Source organism: Notechis scutatus, chromosome 1 (assembly GCF_049901735.1).
Source record: "Notechis scutatus isolate UNSWTSFEM ecotype Mainland chromosome 1, rNotScu1.2, whole genome shotgun sequence".
Taxonomy (NCBI): Eukaryota; Metazoa; Chordata; class Lepidosauria; order Squamata; family Elapidae; genus Notechis; species Notechis scutatus.
The window spans coordinates 224321425-224341865 of NC_142009.1; the positions used below are offsets into that span (position 1 = coordinate 224321425).

Consider the following 20441-nt stretch of genomic DNA (forward strand, 5'->3'; position numbering starts at 1 on the left):
TGCTAAACAAATAATTACCTCAACACTGTCCAACTAAGTCTGCATTACTATAACTATTAATCCTTCCATCCTTCCTTTCATTCATCTCCTCCCACTTATGACTGGATGACTGTAACTTTGTATATTGACTGTTTTCCTAGCATGATTTGATTGCTGATTGTACCCTATGACTATCATTAAGTGTTATGATTCTTGACTCTTGACGAATGTATCTTTTCTTTTATGTACACTGAGAGCATTTACACCAAGACAAAATTCCTTGGGTGTCCAATCACACTTGGCCAATAAAGAATTCTATTTCTACAGGAGCAGGCCAGGGTCGCTCCGAAAAACGACTCCATCCCTGGAGACAAGCGGAGGATCAATCGATTCTAAATCCTGCCCCCACCTCACAAATCAGGCTAGGCGGAAAGGCCCAGCGGATCCAGCCACAACTTCCCACGAGCGCCGCCGGCCGCAGAAGGGGCTTTTTTTTTTGGTGGGGCGGGGGGGACGGGGGCAAGGAAAGGCAAATCGTCCAGAGTTTGGAAAGTCCGCTGGGGTGGGGGTGGGGGCGCAGATCTAAGATGAAAACCAAACCCCGCCGCCTTTCCCTCCCCCCCCGGCCCCCATTTCGCGCCCAGAGCGATCCCACATGTGTGGCGGCCTGGATGGGTGTGTGTGTGTGTGGGGGGGACCCTGCCTGTTGGAGAGCGGCGGCAAAACGTCGCTTCGTTCCCGAGAACGCCGCTGGTGGCTGTCCCGGGCGGCCGCGGGAGCCATTGCCCTTTTAAGGGGTAGCTTGAAACCGCGCCTGGGCTCCATGTTTGTATCAGAACCCGTGAAGAGGGAACTCCATGTTGTAACAAAGTTTCCTTCGCCGCCGTCTTTTTTTTTTCTCCCCCTCCCCCCTTTTGTTTTGTTTTGCTTTTCCCTTTCCCCCATCTCCCCCCGCCCCTCCCCCACCCTCTCACTTCCCTTCTTCCGTTTTCTTTCCTTTTATTTATTAGTTTCTTCCTTCCTTCCTTCCCCCCCCTTCTTCTTTCGTTCCGTTCTGTTCCGCTGCTGCCGCCTCGGTTGTTGTTGTTTTTTTAAAGAAAACAACCGGTGGAAGGACGGGGGGGGGGGCAGGCGGAGGAAATAATAATAATAATATATACAGATATATATATCTGTGCGAAGTCCCGGAAAAATTCCCCGAAGCGGCGACGGCGGCAGAGGAGGAGGAGGAGGAGAGACAATCGGAGGCGGGAGGAGAGCGCTCTGCGCGTCTGGTCTAATGGACAGCGGACCCATCATCACCCAGGTTAGCAAGGAAGAGGTGAACAGTCCTCTGCAGGAGAAAGGTAAGCATTTTTAACATCTCCCCCCCCTCCTCTTCCTCCTCCTCCTCCTCCTCCTCCCACGCGGGGCATCGGCGCGGGTGCTTTGGGGATCGCGCCTGCCTGCACTCCTTCGGGTGAAATGCCTGGTGGGAGGGGGGCTCTCTCTCTACAGGTCGCCCAAAGCGGAGCTGCAGAAGCCCGGCGGCCTTCTCGGGTTTGACAGATCGCCTTCACCCCCCCGCCCCACGGCCCGGAGGAGAGAAGCGCTGGGTCGCCCTGCGCGCTTTCGGTGCCAACGGCTCGGACCGGGGGAGGGGCGCTTGCTGACTTTCCCCCCCCCAAAGGGCCTCCGGAGTCACTCCGATTTGAGATTCCGGTGGGAAAACCGAAGGGGACGGGGGGGGGTGAGGGGAAAGCGGCGGACGGAATGTCTTAACACGCGTGTTTCTTCTGGGCTCGGAGATGCTCCCCGACTCCCTCCCACAACGTCGAAGCCGCGTCCCGCGAATTCCAGCCCTTCCCTAACGCGGGGGTTGGGGAGGGGAGGGCGGGCAGAGCCATCTTCAACCCGGGGCCCGCGGGTGGTTACACAGTTGCATGCCGTGCGCCCGTGAGTGGGGCAAGGGCGGTGGGAGCTGCAGCCTCACGCATCCGGAGGAAGCAAAGTTGGAAGGGTGGGGGTAAGCCCGCTCGGGACCCATCCCGTCCTCTGGACAGCAGGGCGCCGAGACCATCAGCGCAATCGCTTGGCGCACGTGTGCGTGCATTTTCTCGAGGCACGGTTGCGAAGTCCGCGCACGCTTTCCAAACCTAACCGTGCTCGCTTCTGTCGGGAGCTGCCGCAAAAGGCCTCGTTTTGCCATAGCGTAGCAGATCGCTTGATACCTCGTACCTGGGGAGAGGGGAAGGGCCTTGGGTGCGTATTTAGGGTCTTTGGGCGCCTCTGTTGCCCCCCCACCCACTCCAGCTCCTTTGCCTCGAATATTATGGCAGAAGTCCAGCAACAGGTTTTATTCAGAGCTCTCAAGACAGCCTTGCTTTCCTCAACCTGGTGGGTTCCAGGGATCGGATTACCATTCCCATGTTCTTGGCAGAATGGGAGCTGTAGTCTGAGCCATCTGGAGTGGGCCAGAGTGAGATAGATTAATGCAAAAAAACCGGCATCCTGTTGCATGCCCTCCCCACCCCCATATCCTGGATGCCCCTCCCCATCCAACCGTCTGTCTGTCAGTCACTGTTTTTCCAAAGGGTGAGAGAACTGGAGAGGGAGAGAACTGGGCCATTTGCAGTGGAGGTACCTTTTCCAGATGTTTCCAGCTGTGCGTTTCCGCTGTTGCTGCTTTGGAGGGATGGAAAGTAAGGACGGGAGGGTGGAGATGGGTGTTTTTTTAATTGGGGATGGACAAAATCTCCTAGCAGAGACTGGGCGCTGCATACCAGCCAGTTTTGTGCCAGGTATTAGTAAATCAACCAGAAGGCTCCTCTGTTGGACAGAAGCCAGAGGCACTGAACGGGGTGTTTTTATTGATGTCTCAGGATTGATCTCTTAACTTGCAGAAATCCAGAGTCTCCCTGAGCGGTAGGAAGGACAGCATTTTCTCAATCTTTTGGCATATCGCCTCCTACCCACTTTTCCTTCCCATATGGCTCATTTGCAGCGCCTAGATAGGAGCCCCTCTGATGTTCCGACAGAAACGTCCCATTGCTATCGTCCCTGTTTTGAATCGTGAACAGAGGTCTACCAGTGGCAATCTTAACAACAGCAACCACAAGAGGGGTGGGAGGAAAGAGAGAGAGAGTGTGACCCGTGTCTTTACGACTCTTCTAGACTTTCTACACCACTTCCTGGTGAACATTGAGGAAGGAGCTGGTTAGCAAGAAATCTGAGGCTGCCTTCATTAAAGTAATTCAGACCTCTTGCCCATCCGATGCTTTGACCGTGAGGCAAAAGGTGGTTCTTCACTGCTGGGCAGGCCGGACTTGTGAATGGAGGCATCCCTGGTCATTTGCAGCAATCTGGGGGAACGTAGCTGTTTGGTTCTTCCGTCCGATTTCCACCATTTGAGCCTGGATATGTCAAGCCAATAAAGAGGGAGGTGCAGAACCACTAAGGAGGATGGGGGAAATGGAAAATGGATTTCCTTCTGACCACAGTTCATCTGAGCCAGAGGATGCCATGGTTGAGCCAGGAAGACCACAGGGGTCTTGGAAGACAGTGCCAAGCTTTCTTAATATATGTCATAGGAAGGAGTCTTTCACTGGACTATGATGAAATAATGCTTGGTAGAGAGGCAATTCAAGGTTAGAGTCTAGGAGAAAGTATCAGGGCTGTTGTAAGCAGTGAGCAAAGACGTTTGCGCTAATTCTACTCTAGCAACTCAAGAAATCCCACCAGTCTACTTGAAAGTAGTTATACATCTGTTTCTTTGCTATTCATCTGAGTAAGCGAACCCAACCGGAGGCTTGTCGGGCTGCCAAATATGGCCGACAGGCTGTCTGCCTTCAGGAGCCCCATGTGGAATTAGGCCACGTATGTAAGACCTCATAATGACTCGGCGTGGTTGAAGAGTTTGCACCTCTCAGTGGACCACCAAGAAGCTGCCTTATGCTGCAATGAGCTACCACAGAAGGAATGTTGTCTATAATTAGACAATATGGACACGGTTAACTTCAGACCAACAATCAAGTAAGCAATACCCCAATCAAGACACTGCCAAAGAGCCATCAGTAAACAGCCCAACCAAAGAATCTCTAAGACACCCCCCACCCACCCACCCACACAGACAGGCAAGACACCAGAATATAAACTGAACGGCAAACAGCACTCATTACTCCCTAGCACTGATGTTGTTACCTAGTTTGGGTAATGAAACGCCTGCAAGAAAAGAAGCAAGCTCAGAGAGCACCAAGGATGCTTCACTGTCTATAATTATTGTTAATGAACTTTCAGGGCTCCTGGTTTCAGTTTTCCATCCTGCCTGAAGTCCTTGAAAGTTCATCCTTGAAAGCACAGAGAATCCAAGGTCTTTCTCCCATGCCAGGGAAGAGCCTTGGAACAATAATAAAACAGTAAGCTAGAAAAGGCAGAAATACAGGCAGAAAATAACCTGCAGGGATGCAGAAACTTAAGTTTTAAACATTTGGCAATTTTTATTTATTTGTTTGTTTGTTTGCTTGTTCACTCACTGACTCACTTACTTTGCACACTACCCATCTTGCCTAAGTGACTCTGGGCAGTTTACAGGAAGTCCTTGATTTAAAAACCATTCATTTAGTGACTGTTCAACGTTACAACGGCACTGGAAAAAGTGAATCATGACCGATTTGCAGACTTAATTACAACCATTGCAGGCACACACACACCCCTCCCCGGGTCACATGATAAAAATTAAGATGCTTGGCAACCGGCATGTATTTATGGGGGTTGCAGGATCCTGGGGTCATGGGTTCATCTTTTGCAACTTTCTGACAAGCAAAGCCAATGTGGAAGCCAGATTCACTCAACAAGCATGTTACTAGCTTTAACAACTGCAGTGATTCACTTAACAACGGTGGCAGGAAATGTTGTAAAATGGGGACAAAACTCACTTAACAATTGTCTTGCTTAGCCATGGAAAATTTGGGCTCCGTTGTGGTCGTAAGTCAAGGATAACCTGTGCAATACCACCATAAAAGTTAACAGTAGAAAGGTTAACAAGGCAATGGAAAGCTGTTTTGGAAAGCAGAGTATGTTATGGAAAGCAGAGTAGACAGTAGGGTAGGAGATATAGAGGCATAGCCAGCCACACCAACAGGCTGAAGAACATCTTCTACCTGTGGGCTGTCAGACTTCTGAATGGAAAATAACTTCATTTCAACATAGTATGATAGACTTGCGGGGCTGGCACATTGTACACATGTTATACTCGTGACAATAAAGGCAATAATAATAACACTGCAGATTTGAAAGACAGCCTAATATAGAGAAATTTAAAATCCCAGCCCTTAGAGAAAAGAGCCTTCAAAACAGAACTTAGGGAAAAGATTCAGGGACTTTCCGTGACAGGTGATTCCCACGTAGGACTACTGAGACAGGATTCACACATAATATTAAGTGGGGTCCTTAGTGAGCTTGGTTATTTGACTTATAATATTAAATTTTAGTCAGTTTCCCACCCCCCTCATAACGCTGAACCTTTATGGTTGTGGTTGCAGTTCATGCTAAGCCAGAAACAAGTGAATCGCATCATGGCTTATTGCTGTACTGTGTCCATTAGGTGCACTGGGATGGCAGACGATGGGGAAATGTGGCAAATGCCTTTGTTCATTCCTCTTCCCTTCAAATGCTCCCCTGAAATAGGCCTGCAGGTTCTATTTTTAATAAGGGAATGTTTCCAGACATGAATCGAATATATCCAGGCTGCTTGGAGGAGGTAGGTGTTGAATAGGAGTTCATCTGGTTAAATATTGTTTCCTCTGAAAATTGTCCTAAGTGTATGAAGCCTTAATCTATAAGGTTTACTTTGTTCTTCACAATACTTTATGGATTATAGTGAGAAAAGGCTCATGTTTAAAACTCCCTATTTCATCTCTTTTGGCAGGATAACTATATCAGGGTGAAAAGAAATTGAATTCTAGCTCCCTTTCTCTATTTTGAATGGTACTTAATCATTCTTCTCAAGCCTGTTGTGATAATTCCTTCTATAAGTTGAACACATTCAATTCCCATGGCATTTCACTGTGGAGAGAATTTACAAGCTCTTATATAATAGAAATTGTAATAGTTCTTCACAGTATCTATCCCAAAGTTTTGTTTTATAATTATAATTTACATATAATTATTTCTGTATTTATTTTTATCCCATTGTTATTTTATTAATAACTCTAGGCCACAAACATACTGTATCTAATACTCCTTCAAACAGTAGTTAGAATACAGTACTGCAAACTACTTCTGCTGACTGCCAGCTACCAGCAGTTTGGCAGTTCAAATCTCACCAGGCTCAGGGTTGATTCAGCCTTCCATCCTTCTGAGATTAGTAAAATGAGGATCTAGATTTATTAGGAACAATATGCTGACTGTAAACAGCTTAGAGACGGCTGTAAAGAACTGTGAAGCGGTATATAAGTCTTAAGTGCTACTGCTATTCCTCTTCCTCTTCCTCTTTTCCTCACAACAACAGCCCTGTGAGGTAGGTTGGGTGGAGGGAGAGTCTTTGGCTGGCCCAATGATTCTATAATATTTATTATATTTACAATTCATAATAATTACGCTAAGTTTTTAATTTATAAATATCATTTATAATTTACAATAAAAATATTTTATTCTGCTATTATGTCAGTTGCATAAAAAGGCTCAACCTGGGATGGAGCTGGGAATTGGGAAGTCTCTGATTCAAATGATACAACTTCATCAGGAAAGTTTCCTTCTGGAACCCCTCTCTTAGTTAACCCATTTGCAATATGGAAGATCATAATAATGGTGCACCTCTAAAGTTAATTGCAAGGATAGCAAATGCAAGTGAAGCAATAATAGCAAATGCAAGTGAAGTCATTTTTACAGGTGAATGTGTCATGCTAGGATAACTGACAATTGTATTACTTTAATAAATTAAAATAAAGGCAGGATACTGTAAACAGTCCATCTCCTTTATAAGTTAACATTCAACAGAGAAATGTGTTGCTTTTCTTAAAAATATGATTGAAGGCTAAAAATAAAAAAAAAAGATCCCACTTGATTACACAAGCTGGTTTTGTTTATGCTATTTTGTAAGAAGTAGGAGTTAAAAGTCCCAGACTTACTAAAATCTCCATAGGAAAGTGCCTCTTCATAAACAATAAATGAGTTTAAGGGGCAGCACAGTTCAGTCAAAGCTTTAGACTTAGACTGACTTGCTTCAGTTGTAATTTGGCTTTGGTTTGAGCTACAGAAGTCACAGCTATTGTGTATGCCTGACTCCCAAGCACACAGTTTGTGACCGTTCCCCCATCAAGACTGCACCTCCCCCCCAAAAGGGCAACATTTTCATCAATTTCAGTGGTCTTTGGGGCACAGTTAAAGTGTGGCTGGAAATAGCAATAGCACTTAGACTTATATATACTGCTTCTTAATGCTTTGCAGCACTCTCTAGGTAGTTTACAGAGTCAGCATATTGCCCCCAACAATTTTGGGTCCTCGTTTTACCCACTTCGGAAGGAATGGAAGCCTGAGTGAACCTTGAGCCGGTCAGGATCAAACTCCAGGCTGTGGGCGGAGTTAGTCTGCAATGCTGCATTTTAACCACTGCGCCATCATGGCATGCTGCAATGGGAGGCATGAAAGCCCCTTGAAAAGAAATATTTGAATGTGTTCAACTGGTTGTATTGGGACTGAAAACTCTCATCGGTTGCTTGGCCCATATTTTTTTAGATTTGGGAGGAGGCTTTGCGTGGGAATGAAAGTTGATTGCTCCCTGAAGGCTAAACTAAATGGACATTTGTCCCTACCCTTTGCTGGCCTCCTCTGCCTTCTGAGAGGGTGGGCAGTCAGTCATGGCTCACCTGGCTTAAGGTGGAGGGCAGACCCATCCATTGTATTATACATAAATCAGACCACTACAGTTCGTTCTGTGTGCATAAATAAACCCTGGCTGTGTGTTAAATGAAAATGCAGTCTTTATCTAAGAAAGGTAGGGCACTATTATATCTTGCATATATTTGTGGGATAGGGTGAAACGAAGACTTTCAAATCCCATAAGCCTTACCTAACACCGTTTGCAGTAAGGGATGATGGAAGCTGCAGCTCAAGTACATCTGGAAAACAGCATGTTACCCTTCCCCCTGGCACGAGGCCATGTAGTGACTTCACAGCTGAAGTAAGATTTCTTGGACTTTCTAGCCACTGCAGCCTCTCCTCCTTTAATTTATTGTTGATTTATTTGTTTTACGGTTATTTTTTTTTACAGCCTGGCCCCTAATCCCAAAGCTCTTGGCAGGTTAGAACACATTAAAAATATTAAAAACAACAGCAATAAAAATAAATCCGGCCCCCACCTTCCCCAAGATAGATGCCAATAATAACACTTAAGTAATCTTCAGGGCTTGGTGAAATAAAACTGTCTTCAATGATCTTCTAAAGGCGGTGAGAGAAAGAGTAAAAATGTGAGCAAAATCATTGTAGCAGCAGTCCAGGGAGAAAGGGAGTTGTCGGGAGTCTCAGGTAGCATATATATTGAATGGATTCAATTAAAAGGACAGCTCCTGTGTCAATCTTATTGCAGCTCCTTCTAGGTCTTGGCAGCTAAGGAGATCTGTCCAGAGCTTCTGTTGGAGGGTCGAAGCAGAAGCTGAAACTGAACTGAAGAAGCTGCTTGGATGAGAAGCGAAATGTCTTCAAAGAAACACCAGAAGGTCCAGTTGCCTCTTGGGGGAAAAAAGCACCTTTGGGACAACTGTGACCTAGATGACTGAGAATCTCCATAGACATCTCAGATTTAATCTCACCCCAGTGCAAATATAAAAAACTAGTACATCCTTTCCTCCCATTCCCATATAGAATACAGGGAGTAAGTGAATACTAACTTGCCTTAGAGGGCTGCTTGTAAATCTTACAGAAAACAACAATCAAAATAAAATATACTCTTTAAAGTATGATTAATATCAGTGAAATGTGGTGAGTTAGAGCCCGCCAGGAAGCTTATTGGGTGATTTTAAAGTAAACCATTGATTGGGCTGAAACATTATCCTAACAGTTTATTTAACCATGGTTTGTGAAATGAATCAGAGTGGCCTTATTCATACAGAACATCCCCACGATGTATACCATGGTTCATTCAGCACCACGGCAGCATACACACATTTGTGGCAAGTCAAAACCAATCAAATCTTGCTATAGTTTTGTATAAAATAGGAACATAGGCATGTTTAATCAGTGCCACTTAACTGCCCAATCATATTTTTCCTTGGTGATAGAAGCAGGAGAAGCATCAAGTTGCTTTCTTCTTGAGATTAGCTGTCATTTGTTGTGATGGGAGTGTGCTGTGTTTGTTGAGAAATAACTGTGTATCTTTTTGGAGCACTGCACCAGTGACTATAAACTCCAGAAAGTCATGACTGAGGCCAGAATAGAAACTGGATTCAATTTTGTTGTGATTAAACATAATCCAAATTAAATGTAGTTGATCTGATTATGTTCCAGTCATATGGTTAATCATTTCCCCTCCTGTCACATTAACAGTTACAATTGGGTAAAAACATATGGAGGTCTCTGGTGGTTATAATAAAGGGAGGGGGTACCAGCTGGACATCTCTGCACTAAGAAAACAGCTGAAATCTTCCTTTTTCTTTTTTCACTCTACATTGATAATTGTAATAAACATGTAAGTGTGCTTAATCAGACTTCTTGTGCAACTCTCTTAATTAGACACATTCATGGAAGGCACTTATGTTTCAATATTGATAAATAATGGCTTAATGTTAAGTCTGAATGTGGCCTTTATCTCAGAAAGACCTAATACAGTTAGTTCTATTAAAAGGATTTTCTAGGCTTAGGAGGGGTGACCACTGACTAACAGTTGCTGAGATAGAAGTTGTACGATCATCGTACTCCCACCTGTGGTTTGCAAGTTGGCTAGTAGGGGTAACAATGTAGTGTTTTAATTGGACCATAGGTCTAATTTGGGCAGTGAGATATTTTTGATGATTTCAATGCTAGCTTCAGGCAAGTGACCTGCCAATGATGGTTTATCTCCCCACCACTTAACCATTTTTGCAGTTCAAGGTTTCATTAAGCCCCTGGTGCGCATGGATGGTGAACTGTGGTTGGTTGGCTTGATGGGTCAAAAGGCGGCCAGGCCTGTTGCGGTGTGAAGTTGTGATCTTTTCTGAGCTCCTTCCCGCTAGTTTAGAATGTAGGCCTTGTGTTCCTACACAATCTCTGTGACCAATCCCATTTGCATGCCGTGTTCCATGAGTGCTTGTCTCATTTGTATATTCATAACAGTGGCATCATTTGCCACTGCCATCCTATGGAGGAGAAATCAGTGGAGTCCGTGGCTTTGCTTGTTTGGACTTTAGCCTTCCTCGTTAAATCTGGAGTAAAACTGGAGGAAGAACTGCATGAGCCATTTTATTTATGAGTTGCTTTAAAGCATCTGTACTTTGCTCTTTGCCCAGAAAAGCTCTAGTTGTTGCTAACAGATCAATGAAACCAGAACAGGCTGTCCTCAAGTTTTAATCAGTATACAGACACAACACAGAATTGGGAAGGGAAGGGAAGGAAAATATTTTAATATTGCTTTCCTCTCTTTTTTTTTTTTTGCAATGACCTGCTGAAATACAGCAGGACCCTTGATATTGATACAACAGTTGGAACAGAAATTGTGCTGGCAGGGGAAATTACAGAGCTTTCTGCTGAGCAGAACTAAGAATGGAACAAGTTTCCTTTGCTGGGCCTGTTGTAAAGAGGCCTGATTACTAAATGTAGCCATGACTAAGTGTCATTGGCAAAAGTCACTGTATACTTGGAATGTTTTCTTCAAGCTGCTTGTGGCATTCTTCTTTGCAAGGGTGGGAAACTACCTTCTTTGATTAGTAACAATCTCAGACACCAGATATTAAATATTGTTCATTTACAACAAGAAATCTCTTAATTCTGATCTCTATTTAATAATGGCAGGATTTTGGGGACACCTTAACATTTGGTATCGAATTCTTTTGGACCATTCCTTGGCCATATTTGTTATGGCTAATTTTATAGCCCTGATCAACTCCTGGTTGAAGAATTCTGAGAATTGAAACCCACAAGTCTTAAAGTTTCCAAGTTTGGAGATCCCTGTAGTAGGGGCACAGATAGGGGGGGTGGGAAACCCAGAGATCTGGGAGTGCTGAGAATGGGTTGTGACACTTGAGATTTTGCCTCTGATTTTCCAGGGGAAAAGTCCAAGCCAGTCAGATAATGTTAGTGCAACAATGTGCATTTAGTGAATCTTAGAATTGATAATATGAGCATTTGGATGTCCTTGGCTGCACCTAACAAAGACATTAGAGGAACGTACTATTCACAAAAGTCTGTCTTAATGGCAAATTCCTCAACCATAGCTGGTGGAAGAATTCTGAGAGTTGAAGTCCACAGGTCTTAAAGTTGCCAAGTTTGGAGAGACTCCTGCGCTAGTGTTCAGTGAGATTTTGTTTCTCATTTAGGCTGGGAAACCGGAATTGGGCTTTTGAGCATGATGGTTCTTGGCAAATGACAAATGTTTTAGTTGTATTTTGGCTCTGGTAATCCGTTCAGTATTCAGGGCTTTGCCTCAGCAATTCTGTGTTTTGTATTCATGTGGAGCACCCCAGATCTCAAGTTTCCTTAAAAAAAAAAAAAAAGACTGAATGGTTGATGAATTGAAGCTGCTTTACTTTCTGTGCTGGTTTGGCCCACCTTGAATTTTCTTGTGTTTACCTGATGAGGTGTATGATTTTCTTCTTGTTACCCTTGTTGGTAAAAACAATATTTCCAGTAAAGAACTGAATCAGAAAGAGCGGGCCTGAATAAGGATATGTTCCTCTTTGAACATGTTTACAATGTGCAGCTGCCAATCAAAGTGTAGGGTGTTCCTGAAACAGTCTGCGGAAGGTCGGAGAGGTGGGTTTGCCACTGTAAGGAAGCAAGTGGTTCTTGAAACTGAGGGCTTCTGGAAATTGAAAGCTTTTTGTGGTCTGAGAATGGCCTTGTTCTGTTCTCAACTAAGATCTGTCCTTCATAGTTACTCATTAGGATCTGCCTTAGATTTCCTCTGGTCACAGTGACAGCAGCTCCTAATGGCTCTAGATTATGAATGGGGGAATTTGTGGTCCCAGGCTCACTTTAAGCTACTTTGGATGACCCTCAGAGAGGGCTCGACTATCAAAATTTTGTCTGCCTCCAAAGGGGAAAAAAATAGAAAACAAGGTGGCTAACTTACAACCTATGGTAATGCCCTCCTCCAATTACCCTGCTGAAATTCAGCAGCAAAGTACAGAAATTAGATCATTTGATTGTTCCTGTAAAAATATCAAAACAAAATACTCCAATAAGATTGGTAGGCCTATTTTGGTTTCAACTCCCCCCTCAAAAAGGCAGAAAGGGAGAGATTTGCTGCATCTTTCCAAGGTCACCACTTTGCCTTCAGAAGCTCAACATGGTGGTGTATTTACTGTCTTGTTTCCTACCATTCGTGTTGAGCAATATCCTTGTGGTCATCGCATAGCTGGCTGAACAAAATATGTGACCCAACAATTTGTAACTCTTTGTTTTCATCACAGTTGGATATTCAGATTCATACTCGGCTTACATAGCTGGTGTTCTTCTTCAAGAAGGTAGGTAGGAACTACTGCAGTCAGGGCACTGTGCTTATATGTGCCTGTGAGAATGAACAAAAAGGAAAGGCACCTGCAGGCATGACGTACAACTTTATGTTTATTTTGCGCTGAACACATTACCATCAAGTGAGATGGCGGCTTTGTATCAGTCCATGAATAAGAAGGAAGTCAAGTGCTAGGCATATTTTGGGGACTACAATTCCTGCCAGGCCCACAATGCACAGCTAGAAGCAAAGGATTATGGGAGTGTTAGTCAATACCCTCTCGAGAGCACCAAACTGCTTTCGAGAGGGTAGATAAATCTGTGAGAAACTATTCCTTGTTAGGATGGAATTTTCATGTTTCAGAATAGCACGCCGCTCGTTGTGACTGATGGGTCAAATGTAAGAAGAGCCTCCCTGTGAATCTCCACATTTTCTATTTAATTGCCAAAAGATCTACCTGTGAGTCTGACCTAGCAAGGTGACACTAAACATTTACTTGATATGATCCTCTTTGACATTAATTTTGGCTGCAAGAAGGCTGGACTATGTCAAGCAGGTTGACAGTAAGGCTGCAATCCTAGACACACTTGCCTGGAAAGATCACACTGGACATGCATGCATTTCTGATTGCAAAGCTGAAGAAAGAGAAGATCTTTCCCCTTCCCCATGAGACACTAAGCAATTCCAAGGGCCCGTTTATTTATTTATTTATCATATGGCAAAAGTGTTAACAAAGTACACCACAGTTACGCTCTCAATGAGCAAATATGAAACTATTTTACTCTCTTTACAAGTTCAGAAGTAGACTATGTAGTCAATAAATGATGGAGTTGCATGCAGAAAGTACCTGTCTCCAAAGCGAGACAGTTCGACGTGTCGAGGAACAGTGCCCTCTGAGCACATAACCAGGAGCCTAAATGTTGCAGGACAATACAGCAAAGTGGGTATGGCCAAGTTACACATTTGGGCAGAACAAGGATTTTCCATTGTTTTGCCAAGTGTTTGCAGGCCATGGTGTGATAGTCGTGGTGGTAGTCGTGGTATACTTTTCATGTGTTTTCAGGCCTCAGAGAAGCAGGATCCAGCATCATTGACTTTTGGCAACTATACCACTGACATTTTGAGATAGGATTAAATGTGTGTGTGTGTGTGTGAGAGAGAGAGAGAGAGAGACAGACAGACAGACAGACAGACAGACAGACAGACAGACAGAGAGGGAGGGGGGAGGGAGAGGGGGGAGAGTGTTCAGGTACCATGTATGGCCCTGGGACTTCTCGTGTTCTAAATAAGTTCTGCTTATGTCTGAACCTTGTCCATTCATTTTAAAAATAAACATGGTAGAATACTTTTGCAAGTGCTACTTTGGATTTCATAAAAGCAACATCTTTCTACCACAGAGCATCCAGCCTTGAGTATGGTTAGGACAAAAGAGATCTGCTGGACTTAGATAAACTTACAACAAAGTGAGTTTAAAAACCAAAAACAGATCTTGTGACTCTTAGAGTAGGGTTACTGGGAGCAAAAGTGCTACTTTCTTGCTATGTAGGCTTTCTGGCTATTTGTTCTTCTGACCTACCATAGCCCTGGTCCAGAGCGTCTCAGGGTGAAGACAATCTCGTGATTTGGGGCTGGGTTAGAGAGCAGGAGCCAGGCATAGCATAGCAAAGAGATGGGAAAGTGAATCTAACTTAAAGCTTGAAAGATGATGCATGATTAAAACTGCTCTGGAGTTTTTCTAGTGTTGGCATCAGAGATGATATTCAGCAAGTTCTGACTAGTTCTGGTGAACCAGTAGCAGAAATTTTGAGTAGTTCAGAGAACCAGCAAATCCCACCTCTGACTGGAGATTTTACATTATCCTTCCCCTGCCATGCCCACCAAGCCACGCCCACAGAACCGGTAGTAAAAAAAAATTGAATCCCACCACTGGTTGGCATCCTTGTGTCACTAATGAAAATTTGGATGGGAGGAGGGGGGAAGAACACACACATATTTTCCATTTCCATAAAACAGATATAGATTTTTGTGTGGAACTTAGGAAGAGGAGTTGGTGTTTTCTTTTCTTTCTTGCAAAGTATGGCTTCAGTTGTCGGGGTCAGAAAATCAGAAATAGGAACAAAAATGTCTTAATATTGAAAAATATTTTCAACAGCTAAAATCAGATTCCTTCAACCTGGTCTCTTCTCACTTCAGCAGAGCCCTGACTAATCTCTCTCCCTTCCATAATTAGGCCTAGTACTTGCATGCTCCTTTCCCCCCCTGTTCAATCATACCCACGCATCCTCTTGGTCTGGCACTTTTCCATTTTTGGGAAAAGCTCCATATCTCCATTGAGGATCCAACCTGCTTGATTTCTCCCCCAACCTCCTACAAGCTGGTTCTGCTCAGATGCTTGCGTTTTTTAATCCCCCCACCCCCACCCACCCCAGTTCCCTGACCAGATAACCGTGTTGGTTGGAGGATGGTTGAAATCCAACTGGAAAGTATCAACCTGTGGGAAGCCTGACTTAAGAAAAGCTGCCGATCGGTCTTGTTCAATGTCTCCTTGATCCACCTTTTTCTCAAGTGAACCAGACCTACTTCACTTACAGAGCTGAATGCAGTTATGGGTTTATTTAGAAATCCATGATCCAACCAAATATCCTGCTTAAACCTTATCTTTTTTATTTTTTTCTTCCTTGCAATGATAAATGCACGCACTCATAGAGAGATGATATTTTTCATTGGCAGGTTATATCCATTGTTGAAGTAATAATTTGAAACGAATGACTGTATGAATCAATATGCATCCTTGCTAAAGTCAGCCTAGCGGGGTGTTAGGTAGAAAGCCATTGGTCTACAGCAGGGCTGTCAAACTCCCAGCATATGGGTCAGATGCATCACGTGCTGGCCATGCCCCCTGGTTTAGCGAAGGAGGGGAAAGTCCCGATATATCACATCACGCCACCGTGACAATGTGAGTTTCACACCCCTGGTCTACAGTATTCACTTAAATAGTGTTGTGGTTTCCCTCCCCACCTCTCAGCCTTCATCTCAGGAAATAAACTTATTTTGATCATAGGCATCCATGCACAATATGGTACCATGGCAAATGTGAGCTTACATCTTCAAAATATGAGTATGTGAAGAGAAGAGAAAGCTACTCTACTGATCAAGTAAATCCTATTATAAGAGCTGCCTAATAGATGTCGATAGTTTGCAAGATAATAATATCATATATTTCACATATACACATACTGCATTTGAGTATGGAACTTTCCAATCTTGCAATGGGTCAAAGACACTTTAAAGAAAGGAAGCTTGAAAAGGAAGAAGATAGATGCTTGGGTAAGGCTTTCATTTTGGGCAGAGGTTGAGTAGAATACCTCTCCTTAGGGCCAGCCTACTGTTAGGTAGAATGAGACAGGTGCTCCAAGCAACAAATTCTGGAAGACAGCAAAAGAGTGTTGGGTTTCAGAGCTGTAAATCACAGAGTCTTGTGTTCCTCAGCCAGCCCGTGGTTTTCAGATGCAAGGAGATATGTCCTCCTATTTCTGGGTTGAAGGAGAATTCCTCCTGCAGTCCACTTGGCTTGTACACATGGAATGCGAGGGATGCTCCTTGTTCTTGTCTTAGGCAGTAAAATCTTTTGACAGGACAGCTGTGCAGTTTCATTTCCACTTGTTTGTCTTTTCTGGCCACCTACCCCCCTCTCCAACCCTGCAGGTGTTCAGAACCAAACATCTTCCAAGAAACCCAGGAACCGCAGCATCTTCCAATCCCTTTTTTGCTGCCTTTGCCATGACAACTCAGAGCCTATCCCTGTCAACAACAATGCCCCACTGCTGGTGGAAGAAAACGGTTCGGTGACCAAGGTATGTTGAACTGTCTCTTTGATTCCTGGGATATATATATTTTTTGGTCATCAAGGGTCTTACAGGATGGAACCAGTCTCTTTGGTGCTCCTGAGAACAAGAGATCCATTTGTCGGAAGGAGTTCATACCCCAACCCATGACTTTCCAGATATGTGGGATTGAAACATCGTCCTCCTAGCAAGCAAAAGAAATGATTGTGCACCATTGGGACTGATGACTATTGTAGTCCAAACCATCCAATAGATGCTATGTTGGGAAAGGATATGTTAGGTTTCAGGAAAAGACTGTTGTCCACACCCTTCTTTCAGTTCATGATATTTCTACCCATTGAGAATTCTCAGGCCAAGTTTAGCTCCAGGTAAAATTCCCAAGCTCCTTGGTCAAGTGATAACATCTTCAAAACAGTAAGACTCCAGGCTCTAGGTTGGAGAAGGTGTAAAAACTTTAATGGATGTCATCAGGTGACATTAAGCTCTGGGAACCAGAAAACAGCTTGAGAAATTAGAATACCCATTGCAGACCATTTACTATGCATTAATCACCCTCCACAATGCTTTAATTTCTTTCTTAAACTTGGATAAGGAGAATTGGTTACATTCCACATAGATGGCACATCTGCCATGCAACCCAGAGATCTTTGAAATGCATTTGGCTGCAGCTCTTGTCACATGATCCCTTGTTGCTTAGCTGCCAATAGATAATGTCAGGTGACCAGCATGAGGGGATGGGCAAAAAGAGGCATGGCTGTCTTGCCTAGCATTTCTCTGATGTCTAAGCTGCAAAGATAGCAATCTAGTTAGAGATTGGGTTGCGTCTATATTTGAAAGACCACTCCGTAATAGAACAAGTACCCAAGTGGTATTTGCACTGGACTACACAAAAATCAAACATTAGCAACTTAGGCTGTCCACTCACTAATATTTAAGAAAAAGATTAGGACCTTATTAAGAGCCTTTTATATTTCTGGCATCACTCAAGATTTGTAGCTTGTTGCCTATAGGGGCTGGGCCAGAGGTGGTATTCAGTAGGTTCTGACCAGTTCTGGAGAACCAATAGTGGAAATTTTGAGTAGATTGAAGAACCTGCAAATCCCACCTCTGACTGGATATTTTACAGTATCCTTTCCTTGCCACGCCCACCAAGCCATGCCCACAGAACCGGTAGTAAAAAAATGTGAATCCCACTGCTGGGCTGGGCGGCCAGGACAATAACACACCCTTTAACCGATAGATTTTTTTTTAATAAAAAAAACAATGATGAAAGAAGCTAAGCTTGGTGCTAATGTATGAATTTTCTAGTTAATTTTGGGAGGTCACCAGAGCCTTTAATTATTCAGAGCTCCTGAGGTACCAACTCCCTTTAAATGCGACCCCAAGCTGATTCGTTTTTTTAGATCACCTGAGCCTTGATATACTAGTGCCCTCTTTTGCCCAGTTGTATAACTGCTAATGCTTAGGCTTGGCTTCCAAACTTCTTCCCCCTGTTTTCAATTGTAAAGCACCCCATTGCAGCTACTTTATCTTCCCAGCCTATATTTTATAGTTATGGAATCATAAAATAGGGAATGGGTGATAGATGGAGGGAGGGAGGGAGGCAGGGAGGGAGGGAGAGAGGGGGGAGGGAGAGAGGGAGGCAGGGAGGGAGAGAGATTCATTTATTCTAATCCTCAGTTTTCCTATCTTGGGTGCTGGCTATCCTTTTGTCTAATATTGTTCTATAGAGGACTGAGGGCAGAGTTTTTGATGCCTGCCAAATATTCCTTGATGCTAATATGGGGAAGCAAACTAAAAGAAGACAGCATCCACTTTTCACAAAACACACGGAGGACCTCTGATTGTAGAGCATTCATGCTCTTTACAGGTTAATTCCCATTGTCCCTCATGCCAGGTGTCAGAGGTTGAAATTCCTTGCTTCCATGTCTTTTTAAAATCCAGATGTTTAATCATATGCATACCTGTCTCTCTGTCTTTCTCACCCTGCAGAGCACAGTCAAATACCTGTTGCCAGAAATCAAACCCCAAGATGCCAGTAAAATCTGTGTGGTGATTGACTTGGATGAGACATTAGTACATAGTTCCTTTAAGGTCAGTTCTTACATACTTACCTCTCTTCTTTCTTTCTTTCTTTCTTTCTTTCTTTCTTTCTTTCTTTCTTTCTTTCTTTCTTTCTTTCTTTCTTTCTTCCTTCCTTCCTTCCTTCCTTCCTTCCTTCCTTCCTTCCTTCCTACCTTCCTTTCTTCTTCTTCTTCTTCTTCTTCTTCTTCTTCTTCTTCTTCTTCTTCTTCTTCTTCTACTACTACTACTACTACTACTACTACTACTACTACTATTACTACTAGTACTACTGTTACTACTACTTCTCCTTCTCCTCTTCCTCTGCTGATTTTTATTCGAGGCAGTTCTATTAAGTGAGATTTTTAACAGCTATATTTTTAAACTTTCTACATCAGAGCAGCTTTCCCCAAACTTACTCCTTCCAAACTATTGGAGTGGATGAAGGAAGGATATACATGGTTATTTGTTGGCAGAGCAAAAATAGAAGCTGATCTTGTTTCAGAAACCCAGGAAGTGTTTCCAACATAACTTTTTCAAAACCAGGGAGATGGGTAGTAGGAAGAAGTCTTTCAGAAGGTGTGATTTACCTTGTGCTTCCTTCCTCCTCTGTAGCCGGTGAACAATGCAGATTTCATCATCCCAGTGGAGATTGACGGGGTCATGCACCAGGTATGGAATCTATGCTGGAAAATGGGAGAAGAGAGATTGTGGCCAGTCTGGATGGTCCTAGCATGGCAGACAAATTTCACATTAAATCTAAATTGGTAATGGTTGCTATGGGATACCCCTTGAGAGCAGCATGAGGAGAAAGGTCCATCTGATAGTACAGCATCTGTTTCTGTGAGAAGATCTTCTACTCAACCCTAGCATGTCTAGATCAGTTAAGAAGAACATATCTGATCATTAGACCATGTGAACCCCAATGGCCTGATTCAACATACGGAAATCTCCTCTCTACTCCTAAACACCGGTCAGGCTGAGCTGTGATGGAGCTGAGGTTGAAACCCAAAACCTCCATATATATCATGATTGCTATTCCCAATTACAAAGGCTGCGGCTAGGTTCAAGTAATCCAGGATAGGCTGTAGGTACTGCAACCAGCCTGTTCTCGATTACTTGGCCTTGGAGGCAGCCAGCAGCATCAATCACAGTGGACATGACAGTTATACGTGCTCACTTTCAAAAAGGAATCAACGGCCCAGCATGCCTTGAACAGTTCTCAGATGAGATTGCCCAGTGGCATCATTCCGTACCTTGGAGTTTGAACCCTTTCAGATGGATGTTGTGTGCTACATGTTGAAATGTGGGGGAGCTTCTTGCTTTGATTCGTTGTGCAAAAGGTGCAAGCTATCTTTTCCCAGCCTTTCTTGGAATTGTGGAGGATCTTCAAGGTGGAAGATACCTCCATCTCTATCTCTGTGTTTGGTAAAAATCCAATAAGTAAAATCAGAGCAGGTACCAGAGAAGAACCACATCTAGAAGTACCTTGGCTTCATAGGTCAGTTAGAGGCTTTTGAGGTTGGGGACCATACATCTTCAGTATTCTTCAGGGTGTCAGCCCTTTGAGGTAAACCAGGCTTGAACACCAAAATCACGAATAATAAGAATGAACTTTTATTATAGGGTCACAGTAACAGAATCATACAACTCTGAATGTGCCTCTCCCATCCCTGCCTTTATCCTAAAGAGAACTAGGGAGGGTGCAATCTGAAATGCTTTCTCAAATTCCACCCCTGAGTTAAAGATTTCTCTTATTCGACTATTGCCTTGGCTACAGTTCTTCCTCCTGTTCTTCAAGGTTACTCTCACAGCCATTACACAGAGTGAAGTGTGGCAGGTGAAGTTCTGGGCTACTGCTACGAGAGGAGGATCATCCACACGTCCCCTCTTTTAACCCAGCATTGCCATTCTCGTGCTGTTTTTTATCTTCTGTA

At 43.8% G+C, this 20441-nt stretch overlaps 1 protein-coding gene across 1 annotated transcript in view; it reads left to right on the forward strand.

The window, feature by feature from the left end:
- The first annotated feature begins 1125 nt into the window (after positions 1-1125).
- Positions 1126-20441, forward strand: part of CTDSP1 (CTD small phosphatase 1) — a 28067-nt gene continuing 8751 nt past the window's right edge. The window contains exons 1-4 of the mRNA XM_026665533.2: positions 1126-1325; positions 16304-16452; positions 18436-18537; positions 19120-19176. Of these exons, the coding sequence (XP_026521318.1) occupies positions 1259-1325; positions 16304-16452; positions 18436-18537; positions 19120-19176 (375 nt within the window). The 5' untranslated portion in view covers positions 1126-1258. The remainder of the gene's footprint in view (positions 1326-16303; positions 16453-18435; positions 18538-19119; positions 19177-20441) is intronic.